This window comes from Neophocaena asiaeorientalis, unplaced genomic scaffold (assembly GCF_003031525.2).
Source record: "Neophocaena asiaeorientalis asiaeorientalis breed wild unplaced genomic scaffold, Neophocaena_asiaeorientalis_V1.1 scaffold429, whole genome shotgun sequence".
Classification (NCBI taxonomy): domain Eukaryota; kingdom Metazoa; phylum Chordata; class Mammalia; order Artiodactyla; family Phocoenidae; genus Neophocaena; species Neophocaena asiaeorientalis.
Window position 1 is genome coordinate 280,983 of NW_020173550.1, and position 12,558 is coordinate 293,540.

At 35.4% G+C, this 12,558-nt stretch overlaps 1 protein-coding gene and 2 pseudogenes across 3 annotated transcripts in view; all 3 read left to right on the forward strand.

Annotated features, from left to right (window-relative positions):
• The window catches only part of CENPC (centromere protein C), a 91,216-nt gene extending 88,542 nt beyond the window's left edge, over positions 1–2,674 (forward strand). For all 3 annotated transcript variants that reach the window (XM_024747700.1, XM_024747702.1, XM_024747703.1), the window contains 2 exons: positions 1,186–1,276; positions 2,449–2,674. In XM_024747700.1, the coding sequence (XP_024603468.1) occupies positions 1,186–1,276; positions 2,449–2,519 (162 nt within the window). In that variant the 3' untranslated portion in view covers positions 2,520–2,674. The remainder of the gene's footprint in view (positions 1–1,185; positions 1,277–2,448) is intronic.
• A 500-nt stretch (positions 2,675–3,174) lies between these two features.
• LOC112401482 (60S ribosomal protein L10a pseudogene) lies at positions 3,175–3,822 on the forward strand (annotated as a pseudogene).
• A 3,803-nt stretch (positions 3,823–7,625) lies between these two features.
• LOC112401478 (N-acylneuraminate-9-phosphatase pseudogene) lies at positions 7,626–8,847 on the forward strand (annotated as a pseudogene).
• Positions 8,848–12,558: the final 3,711 nt, after the last annotated feature.

A 12,558-nucleotide genomic window follows, 5' to 3' on the forward strand; every position in this document is an offset into this window, starting at 1 on the left:
GAGTAAAAATGAAGTGCTTAGAACAGTGGCTGGCATGGGGTAAGTGCTGGATAAGTGCTAGCTGCTCTCATTTTTCTGGTATTTTAGGCCCATTTTACAAAAGTGGTAAGAAGAAAAGGAGAAGGCATATTTCTGTGAGGCAAAATATTCTTGATGGCTGAATCTCAGAATTTGAATCTCAGAGTTTGAAGGCCCTACATTTTGTATTTAGTTGTCCAAAAAGTAGGTCATTGCCAGGTGCTATCTATATATAAAATGTAAAATTTGCTGTGTTTGAATATGGAAGCCTGTATGACTGAGCACTATATTTATCCTCTTACTTAATGTTGATGCTTGTTTAAATGTACTTTTTTTTTTTTTTTGCTCTCTCTTTGATTCGTCAGTCAGATTAAGTTACATATACCAAGCATGTAACCTTCAAAGAGGTGTACATAAAACCTAGCTATTTTTCTAGTATAGCTAAGTGATATTCTTTACAATGGTTCTGAATTTTCATAAACTGGTAAATAGTAAGGAAGAACAAAAGAAATGTTTTCCTGTACTAGTTTTCTATTACTGCTTTAACAAATTACCACAAATTTAAACAACTCTCATTTATTATCTCACAGTTACGTAGGTTAGAAATCAGGTGGGCTTGGCTGAGTACTCTGTTTAGAGTATCACTAGGCTGGAATCAAGGTGTTGTGAGATCTGTATTCCTCTCTGAAGGCTTTTAGAATGAGTGTTTCAAATTCATTCAGGTTGTTGGCAGAATTCAGTTTCACGTGGCTGTAGGGCTGAGGTTCCTGTTTCCTCACTGGCTGTTGGCTGAGGTGTCTAGAAATAGTCTATACTCCTTGGCTTATGGCTCTCTTATCTTCAGTGCTAGCAACAGTGAAAGCCCTTTTCATGCTTCAAATTTCTCTGACTTTTCCTCTGCTTCATCTCTCGTCTGCTTCCAGTAGGAAAATCGCCCACTTTCAAGTAAGGTTTATTTAATTAGATTGGGCCCATTTAGGTAATCCAGGATAATCTCACCATCTCGAGGTCTCCTTTGCCATGTGACGTAACAAATTCTGGAGATTAGAGCATTGATATCTTTGGAGGGCCGTTATTCTGCCTACCACATTTACTTTTAAGTTCCTTTGGAGTGTATTTGTTGTGGTGTTACAATTTGAAATGAGATTTTAATTTTTAATTTTACAGATTTTTTATGTTAACTTTGGTGACCTTTTATGTACCTTACACGAAACACCTTATGTAATAACAACTGGGGATTCATTCTATGTTCCTTCAGGTAAGAATAATTAAAAACCTTTTCTTTTGTATAGTTGAATACTTACATAGTTGCTTATGAGCACCATGAAAATGGAAGCCACAGTGATCAAAATGAAGCATGATGTGATTGATGCCAAAGAAATTTGGTGCATATTTTCTTTTAATTTTTTTATTAGATAAGTATATCAGTGTTTCAGTACATGAAAATTGAATGAGTTGCTAATTGCCGAATATAAAAATAGAAGATACGTTGTATCCAGAGTAGAAAGAAAATTATTCCCCTATGTTATCTCAAAGACATTATGTAGTCAAACAGTTTTTAGTTGGTTATTTTAAACATACAGAATAGTGTGCTTCATCAGCTATTGGAGCACAAGTCTTTGGAGATAGGAATTTTAATTTGTTCATTCATTCATTCATTCAACAAATGTGATTGAGAGTCTACCAAGCATTGCTCTAAGGGTGGGGGATACATAAAAAAATCCCTGCCCTCATGGAGCTTACATTCTAATGAAAGGAGACAATAATAATAGCTATATTTATATAGTCCTTTGTATGTGCCAACACTGTTGTGAACACAAACAAATGAATATAAAAAACAGAATCAGACTCGTAGATACAGAGAGCAAACTGGTGGTTACCAGTGGGGAGAGGGGTAGAGGGAAGGGGCAAGATAGGGGAAGAGGAATAGAGGTACAGACTACAAGGTATAAAATAAATAAGATACAAGGATGTAATGTATAGCACAGGGAATATAGAAAATATTTTATAATAACTTTAAATGGAGTATAATCTATAAAAATAATTGAATCACTGTTGTATACCTGAAACTAATATAACATTGTAAATCACCTATACTTCAATTAAAAAAACCAAAAAAAACACCCCAAAACATGATTGGGTTCAGAGGGAGATTTTTTTTTTCCTATCTGCACCCTTGTCTAATTTGTTTTTGCACTCATTATCAAAATGATGTGAAATTTACATTGTTTTAAGCTTTATCTGGATCACAGATGGTCCTTGGATTTTTCAGTTCATGGAATTAAATAAGAGTTATTTGTTGTTACATGATTTTTTAAAAAAATTTGCCTCTATATACTGTAATAGGTCTTAGTGATGACTAAACATTTAATCAAAAGGGAATGATTCCTATGGAAATAATTTTTAATTTTCTTATCACTTTATTTCTAGGTAATTATTACAACATCAGAAATCTCCTGAATGAGGAAAGTGTTCTTCTTTTTACGCAGATAAAAAGTTGAAAGATGAAGCAAAGTTTAAATATGTGTGTATATATATATATATATATATACATACATACATATAAAACACATTGTGTAGTGAGATGTTGTGATTATTTGTAATGTTTTAAAATATTCAGTGTTGTGTACTTGTTTCAATAAACATTTCAAACTTCCATATGTATCTTCTAATTTTTCCACGAATATACACATAGCCTGTAGTGATACCCATATTCATAGTATTTTAATAACATGAAAAGAACACCAAAATCACTGCTCCCAGTGATGTACAGGCATACTTTGGAGAGGTTGTGGGTTTGATTCCAGACCACCACAATAAAGTGAATATTGCAATAAAGTGAGTCACGAATTTTTTGATTTCCCAGTGCATATAAAAGTTACGTTTACACTATACTGTCATCTGTTAGGTGTGTAGTAGCTTTATGTCTAAAAATTAATGCATATAGCTTCATTTAAGAAATACTTTATTGCTAAAAAATGCTAACCATCATTGATACCTTCAGTGAGTCATAATCTTTTTGCTGGTGGAGGGTCTTGCCTTGAGGTTGATGGCTGCTGACTGATCAGGGTGAAGGTTGCTGAAGATTGGGGTGGCTATGGCAATTTAAAAAAATAAGACAATAGCTTTTTTCTGGTTATTGCGGTGTGAGGCACCATGAGCAGCAAAGTCTCCCGTGCCACCCTGTACGAGGCAGTGTGGAAAGTCCTACACGGGAACCAGTGCAAGCGCCAGAAGGTTTTGGAGATGGTGGAGCTAAAGATCAGCCTGAAGAACTATGACCTCAGAAGGACAAACCCTTCTCAGCACCGTCAGGCTTAAGTCCACTCTCCGCCCCAAGTTCTCCATATGTGTTTCGGGGGACCAGCAGCATTGTGATGAGGCCAAGGCTGTGGATAATCTCCCACATGGGCATTGAGGTGTTGAAGAAGCTCAACAAGAATAAGAAACTTGTCAAGAAGATGGCCAAGAAGTATGATGTCTTTTTGGCTCCAGAGTCTGTGATCAAGCAGATCCCATGAATTCTGGGCCCAGGCCTTAATAATGCTGGCAAGTTCCCTTGCTGACCCCCAATGAAAACATGGTGGCCAGAGTTGATGAGGTGAAGTCCGTGATCAAGTTCCAGATGAAGGAGTGCTGTATCTGACAGAGGCTGTTGCCCACATGAAGATGACAGATGATGAGCTTGTGTACAACATCCACTTAGCTGTTAACTTCCTAGTGTCATTGCTCAAGAAAAATTGGCAGAATGTACAGGCTTTGTACATTAGGAGCACCATGGGCAAGCCCCAGCACCTATACTAAGGTACAGCTTAATAAACCATACTGCCACCATTAAAAAAAAAATAATAATAATAATGATCAACTGCTGCATCTATTGACTTCCTTTCACAAATGATTTCTCTGTAGCATGCATTGCTGTTTGATAGCATTTTAAGTACAGTAGAACTTCTTTCAGAATTGGAGTCAGCCCTCTCAAACCCTGCTGCTGCTTTATCAACTATAAAATTCTAAATCCTTTGTCATCATTTCAACAGTCTTGTCATTTCTACAGTCATTCCAACATCTTCACCAGGTATAAATTCCATTTCAAGAAACAGCTTTCTTTGTTCATCCTTAAGAAGCAACGCCTGATCTGTTAAAATTTTCTTAGGGTATTGTAGCAATTGTCACATCTTCAGACTCCACTTCTGATTCTAGTTCTCATTATTTCTGCCACATCTTAAGTTCCTTCCTCCACTGTAGTCTTGAACCACTCAAAGTCATCCATTAGGGTTGTAATCAACTTCTTCCAGACTCCTGTGTTCATGTCGATATTTTGACCTCTTCCCACAAATCATGAATGTTCTTAATGGCATCTAGAATGTTGAATCCTTTCTAGAAGGTTTTTGAATTACTTTCCTCAGATCCATCAGAGGAATCACTATCTATGGCAGCTATAGCCTCCTGAACTATATTTCTTAACTAATAGACTTGAAAGTCAAAATTACTCCTTGATCCATGGGCTTCAGAATGGATGTTGTGTTAGAAGGCATGAAAACAACATTAATCTCATTGTGCATGTCCAGTAGAGCTCTTGGGTAACCAGGTGTGTTGTCAGTGAGCTGTGATATTTTGAAAGGAATCATTTTTTTCTGAGCAGTAGTTCTCAACAGTGGGCTTAAAATACTCAGAAAACCATGTTGTAAAGAGATGTGCTGTCATCCAGGCTTTGTTGTTCCATTTATATATGAGTACAAGCAGAGTAAATTTAGCATAATTCTTAAGGGCCCTAGGATTTTTGGAATGGTAAATGAGCATTGGCTTCAACTTAAAGTCACCAGCTGTCTTGCCCCCTAAAGAGAGTCAGCCTGTCCTCTGAAACTAAAGCTAGACATTGACTTCTCCTCTCTAGGTATGAGTCTTAGATGGCATTTTTCTCAACATAAGTCTCTTTTGTCTACACTGAAAATCTGTTGGCTTAATGTAGCCACCTTCATGAATTAGCTAGATCTTCTGGATAACTTGCTGCAGCTTCTACATCAGTACTTGCTTCACCTTGCACTTTTATGTTATGGAGGCAGTTTCTTTCCTTAAACTTCATGAATCAACCTCTGCTGGCTTCAGACTTCTGCAGCTTCCTTACCTCTCTCAGCCTTCATAGAATTGAAGAGTGTTAGAGCCTTGCTCTGGTTTAGGCTTTGTCTTAAGAGGATGCTGTGGCTGGTTTGATCTTCCGTCCAGAACACTAAAACTTTTTCCATGTCAGTAAGGCTCTTTCACTTTATCATTCATATGTTCACCAGAGTAGCACTTTTAATTGCCTTCAAGAATTTTTCCTTATCTTGGCTCTTGTGAATTATGCTGTAATGAACATAGGAGTGCAGATATCTCTTCTAGGTACTGACTTCATTTCCTTTGGATATATATGCAAAAGAGGGATTACTGAATTGTATGGTAGTTCTATTTTTAATTTTTTGAGGAACTTCCATACTGTTTTCTATTAAGGCTGTACCACTTTATATTGCCACCAACAGTGTAAAAGAGTTTCCATTTCTTCACATCTTCACTAGCACTTGTTATCTTTTACCCTTTTGATATTAGCCTTTCTAACAGATTTGAGGTAATAAGCCATTGTGGTTTTGATTTGCATTTCCTTGATGATTAGTGATGGTGAGCATCTTTTCATTTACCTGCTGGCCCTTTGTATGTCTTTTTTGGAAAATGATCTCAGTTATATATGAAGTCTAAAATCACATTCATAGAAGCAGAGAATAGAGCAGTGGTTACCAGGCGTGGGGGGGTGGGGGTGGGTGGAGAAAATGGGGAGATGGTTGCTCAGAGGGTAGAAAGTTGTAGTTATATAGAATGAGTAAGTTCTAGAGTCCTAATGTACAACATGATGACTATAGTTAATACTCTAGTGTATACTGGAAATTTGCTAAGAGTAGATTTCAAGTGCTTGCACCACGTACAACACACACACACACACACACACACACACACACACGGAAAACGGTGAGGAGATGGATATGCTAATTAGCTTGACTGTAGTAATCATTCCACTAAGTATATCAAAACATGCTGTACACCAAGCATCTCAGTCTAACTCAGAAATGATGCATGCACAGGGTGGACTTGAGAGAGCATGGCAAAAAGTGAAAGCCAAGGGGAACTTGAGAACTGGCTGCAATGTTGAATATATCTCCCATCTCACACAGAGAACAGTTAGCAGCGGGTAGAAGTCTTATAGACTCAAAGTGTGTGATGTTAACTTATGTCCAAATCATTAGCTGACTGTTAAGCTGTTCAGAGACAGAGGCTATCCCTGGGGAGCCAGGATAAAAATTGAAATAAAGAATTTGAAAAAATGAGCAGAGACAGCCAATAGCTCTACATCACAGGCCAATAGATTCCACAGTTTGAGTATGGGCAAGATGATAAAATAACACTCCTTAGATGTAAAACACAGTCTAGAGTTGCTATAATTACCTAAAATGTCCAGTTTTCAGCCAAAAATTATTAGACATGCAAAGAAATAGAAAAGTGTGAAATGTACTAAGGAAAAAACCAGCAGCTAATGGAAACTGAGTCTGTATGGGCCTAGATGTTAGATTAGCAAAGACTTCAGCCAGGAATTAATAGACAAGCTCAAAGAATTAAAGGTAAAAATGTTAAAAATGAGTCAACAGAAAAAAAAAATATATATATAATCTATAGAGAAATATAGACTATAAAAAATAACCAAATTTGAATTCTAGAGTTAAAAAGTGTGACTGAATTAAAAATAAAAATTATTAGATGGACTTAACAGCAAATTTGAGGTAGCAGAGATCATTTATTTGAAGATATATCAATAGAAAGTATACAAAGAATTTTAAAAGATTGAAAAAACGAGCAGAAGAACCCTAAAGACCTGTGATACAATGACAGGCATTCCAACATGTATAAAGGGAGTTGGCAAAGGAGAGGAGAGACAAGGAAGAGGAGACAAAATTTTTGAACAATAGCTCCAAACTTCTGAAAGTTGATTAAAAACATTAACATTTAGATGCAAATAGCTCACAAAATCACTGGTAGGGTAAGTAAAAAGAGCACCATAACTAGAAACAACATAGTCAAAATGATAAAAGACAACTCCTCAAAGGAGCCAGAGAAAATGACTCATCACATAGAAGGGAACAATAATATGTTTAACAATGGGCTTCTTATCAGAAATGGTGGAGGATAGAAGATAACGGAATGACACAAAGTGCTGGAACAAAAGAAACTAAACCCAGAATTGTATATCAAGTGGAACATTCATTCAGAAATGAAGTTAAAATGAAAATATTCTCAGGTATAAAAAAAATTGAAAGAATTTGTTGCTAATAGACCTAACCTGTAAGAAACACTGAAGTTCTTAAGGCTGAAAAGAAACACACCCGATGATAAGTTAGATACACAGGGCGGAATGAAGAGTACCAAAGGTATTAAATATAAAAGATTGGTTATATGTTTTCTCTTAATTGAAAAGAAGATAATTCAAAGCAATAATTGTAACACCAACTTGTTGGGATATATAAATACACAATCAAATATATGCATATTATAATCTACACAACGATAGCACAGATTAAAAGGGGAAAAGAAATGAAGCTACACAGATGCAAAGTTGCTCTATTTTTACCAAAATGAAGTTAGCGGTGACCTGACAGAGACTAGGATAAATTTAACATGAATATAGAAATATCTACAGCAGCCATTAAAGTAATAACTCAAAAGATACAAAGTGCGCCATGCAGGCAACAGTGGCATGGGGCTGAGCCAGGTGTGGGCTGTCTTCTTTGACCTGGACAGCATACTCATCAACATGCCCAGGGTGAGTCGGAAGGGCATGTTGGAGGTGATAAAGCTCTTACAATCAAAATACCATTTCAAAGAAGAGGCTGAAGTCATCTGTGACAAAGTTCAAATTAAACTCAGCAAGGAATGTTTTCATCCTTCTAATACATGCATTACTGACCTCAGGACTTTACACTGGGTGGAAGCAATCCAGGAAACCAAAGGTGGTGCAGCCAATAGGAAACTGACTGAAGGATGTTATTTTCTGTGGAAATCTACATATTTACAGCATATGACACTAGCAGATGTCAAAGCCATGTTTACTGAACTTCAAAAGGATGTCTGCCTACTTTTATTAACAAATGGAGAAAAACAGACCCAGAAGGAGATCGAGGCTTGTGCCTGTCTGTCCTATTTTGATGCTAATGTTGTAGATGGAGAGCAGAAAGTGGAGAAACCAGCGCCTTCCATATTTTATTACTCCTGTGATCTCCTCGGAGTAGAGCTTGGGGACTGTGTGATGGTTGGTGACACACTAGAAACTGATATTCAAGAAGGCCTCAATGCAGGGCTGAAGGCAACAGTCTGGAAAGATAAAAATGGAATGGAGCCATTGAAGTCATCCCCCATGCCACATTATATAGTTTCTTCTGTGCTAGAGTTACCTGCTCTCTTACAAAGTGTAGACTACAAAGTCAGTGTGTCAGCTTAAAGCACAGAAAGGGTTATGCTTATGAATTTTAGGGTCAAATTACAGGGTTTGAACTAAGAAAAGTTAAGGCATTCTGTAAATTCGTGTAAATACCATTGACTGGTATTTATATCTGAAAATCCAGTGTACATTAATACAAGTTGCTTTTAGTAGTGTAATCCAGAAAACTTGAAGTATATTTGTTAATCTGTGGCTTGACATTTTTTTAAAAAATTATGTTATTAATCTTTTAGCATCTTGGATCTATGAAGATACTAAGGAGGATAACATATATGGATGCACAAATGTAGATTTTATGTTTTGGCTTAAAAAGATATTTTTTAAAAATAGGTATTCTAAAATATGTATAATAGAGATTTATTAGAGCAGTTGGACCTGGTTAATATGAAGTACCAAGTCACATGCAAATCAAAGCATATTTCATAGTGAAATTATTTTTGTATTTTCTGTTTTTAAAACATGTACCATATTTTTGCCTACTTCGAATGTATGTATACTTATGAATTTAATTTTTCTGCATTACCTTTGGGGTAGTGTAATTTTCCTATGGTGTGTACATGACCAATAAATTCCTCCAGTAAAAATCAGCATATGGTGCTCCTTTTCCATTACATTTTCCCATTTTTCCAGAGTGAGCTTATAGGTTCCTGTTAGTCTTTACCTTTTATGGAAGTACTGTTACTATCTTTTCCCAGGTACACAAGTGGTTTGAGGGACTAGTCTGTCTTGCTGTGGATGAGTACAAGCCACATGGCACCAGAAGTCATTTTCCTTCTGTGGCCACATCAGAGGGGAATTGCCTTGGTGAGGCCTAATCATGCTGCACCCTATCTGTTGCCTACTAACTGAATAGTTTCACCCATATGATGAAAACCAATAGAAAATTAGGTTTTGCTATGAACCACTTCCAGAGTGCCTTTTAATACTTGATTGGCTCTTTTTGGTGTTACCATCTGCCTTAAATCTGTTTTTCAAATTTTGGGAACTATGTGATTGTTTCACAAATTTCTATATCCATTTCAGGGTTTGCTTTGAGCTTACTAATTAATGACTCCATAGTGAGGCATCTTGCAACTAGAAAAATTTCTCAAGAACATTAGCTAGAAAGTCTCATGATATCACCGACCAAACTTAGAGTACTATGGTTAATTAAGGAAAAAATGTTTGGATTGTTTTTTGGTAGGGTTTTTGGTTTTTTTAACTGTTGTATGGGAAACTACTAATGTAAAATGTTAGATTGTTGAGATAGCTATGGTTCCTTCAAGTATCCTACCAAGAACAGGATTCTCTGCCATTGTGCATATGCCTGTTGTGCTTACTTCTCATTCTTAATTTTTAAAAATGTGATTGTGCCTTTGACTGTCCAGGGTGTTGTCGCTCTGAAGCTGAATGTGTGTGAACAGGGAATGTTTGTGTATAGCTCTACTAGGTGCAGTGCCCATGTGATCTCAATTATATTGTAGCTGTTTTTAAAATTGTTAAGTCGGAGAATCTTGCAGAAAAATAGTTTTGTGCATGATTTCTCTAGTGGACTGATGTGTGATGCTGAGGGCTTGTCCTTTCAGCTCTCCCACAGGACAGCTCTAGGCATGGCATGTTCATTATGCTCCCTGAGAAGGTTCATTGCTCCAAGATAATAGGAGCAGATCTCAACACAAGAACACCTAGGATGTTAAGTGAGCAGTTCTTCAGCAAAAGTGATCTGGGGAGGAATGAAAGAATTGAGTTTCCTTGTTTTCAGTTTGTATTCTAGACAGTGCAGTAATGCAATATTACATTCCATTTGCACCGTTTCTTCGTGAAGAACTTTGTGGTTTTCTGCCTTCTGAGTGGGTTGTCACAGAAGATATTAAGAAACCTTGGAATAGACCTACTATTAATTTTTTTTAGAATATTTCTTAAAATTAAAAAAAATGATGTAACAGGAAAAAAGATACAAATTCAGAATATTTAAAATGGTACACTAAAAAGATTGTCTAACCCAAAATAATGCAGGGAAGAATAAAGGAATAACAACAAAACCCCATGAGACATATAGAAAAGAAAAAGGAAAATGGGAGATATGAATCCAATCTTACCAATATTTACATTAAATGTGAATGGATTAAACACTCCAATCAAAAGGCAATGATTGTTAGACTGGATTTTTAAAATTCAAGATCCAAGTATGTATAAGAGCCATTTTTAATTCAAAGACAAAATAGGTTGAATGTAACATGACAGAAAAAGATCTACTGGTATACCATGTCTTATTGCACTTCACTTTACTGTGCTTTGCATGTTACATTTTTTTTATAAATTGAAGGTTCATGACAACCTTTTGTTGAGTAAGTCTATCAGCATTATTTTCCCAACAGGGTTGTTTTTAAACTAAGGTATGTACATTTTTAAAAAACATAATGCTATTGCACACTTAATATACTATAGCATGGTGAAAACATGACTTTTATATGCACTGGGAAACCAGAAATTTCATGTGACTTACATTCTTGCTTTATTGTAAATTTGCTTCATTGTGGTGGTCTGGAACTGAACCTACCATATCTCTGAGGTATGCCTGTACCAGACAAACAGTAAATAAAAGACAGCTTAAGTGGCTATAGTAATATCAGAGAAATAGACATTAATATGAAAATATTACAGTGATATATCATAATGATAAAAGGGTCAATACAGCAATAAAATATAACAACAGTAAATGAATATGAACCTAACAATACAGTCTCAAAATACATGAAGTCAAAATTGGCAGATTTAAAAAAGAAATAGATATTCATCAGAATGAGTTATCAATATTTCTATCAATAATGGAAAGAAAAACTACACAGAAAGTCAGTAAGAATATAGAAGACTTAAACAATACAGTCAACCAGCTCTTTCTAATAGATATAGAATATTCTACCCAACAACAGACAACATATTTGTTTCTAATACACATACAGAATATTCTACCCAACAACAGACAACATATTTGTTTCTAATACACATACAGAATATTCTACCCAACAACAGACAACATATTTGTTTCTAATACACATGGAACATTCTCCAAGATCATACTGTGGATTATCAAACAATCTAGACAAATGTTAAAGTATTGAAGTGTACAAAGTGTCCACATCAGGGGATGGCAAATAACACCTACAGGCTGAATCCAGCTCACTGCATTTTGTATATAAAGTTTTACTGAAACATAACCACACTTATTCATTTACCTATTGTCTATGGCTGCTTTCATGTTTCAACAGCAGAACTGAGAAATTGCAATAGAAACCACATGGCTGTCAAAGGCTAAAATTGTGGAAAAACTTAGCGAATCTCTGAATTAGTAATCAACACAGAGAAACAAATTTGGGGAACTCTCAAATAGTTGGAGTTTATGAGACACTTCAAAATAACCAATGGGTTATTTAAGACATTAGAAAATGGCTTAAATTAAGCAAAAACAACAATGGCTTATTAAGGTGCAGCTTTAAATGGTTGAATTAGAAGGGAAGAAATTTTACAATAATCTAAGCATCCAGCTTAAGAAGCTAGATAAAGAAGAGCAAATAACACCAAAGTATGCAGAACAGAGTAAATTATAAAGACCAGATCAAAAATCAGTGAAATATTAGAAACAAAAAGACAATAGAGAAAAATAAGTGAAACCAAAAGTTAATCATTTTGAAAGAACAACAAAACTGATAAAAGCTTAGCAAGAATGAACAAGAAAAAAAGAAAAATAATTATATAGCATAATTTGTGCTCCAGATACTGTACTAAACATTTTTGTATTAAGCATGTTTTATGTCAAATCTCAAGAAAATTGTTGAAGGAGAAAATATTATAAACTTTATGCAAATCAAGTTGAACATTTAGTTATAGGCAAATTCAAAACTAAATTTATCAAAACTAAAGAGATAATAAATCTGAATACTGTGATACTTATTAAAGAAGTTAAAACCATAATTAAAAATCTTCCTATAAAGCAAACTCCAGGCCTGGATGATGTTGTTACTGGTATGTCTTTCTACCGTTTGAGA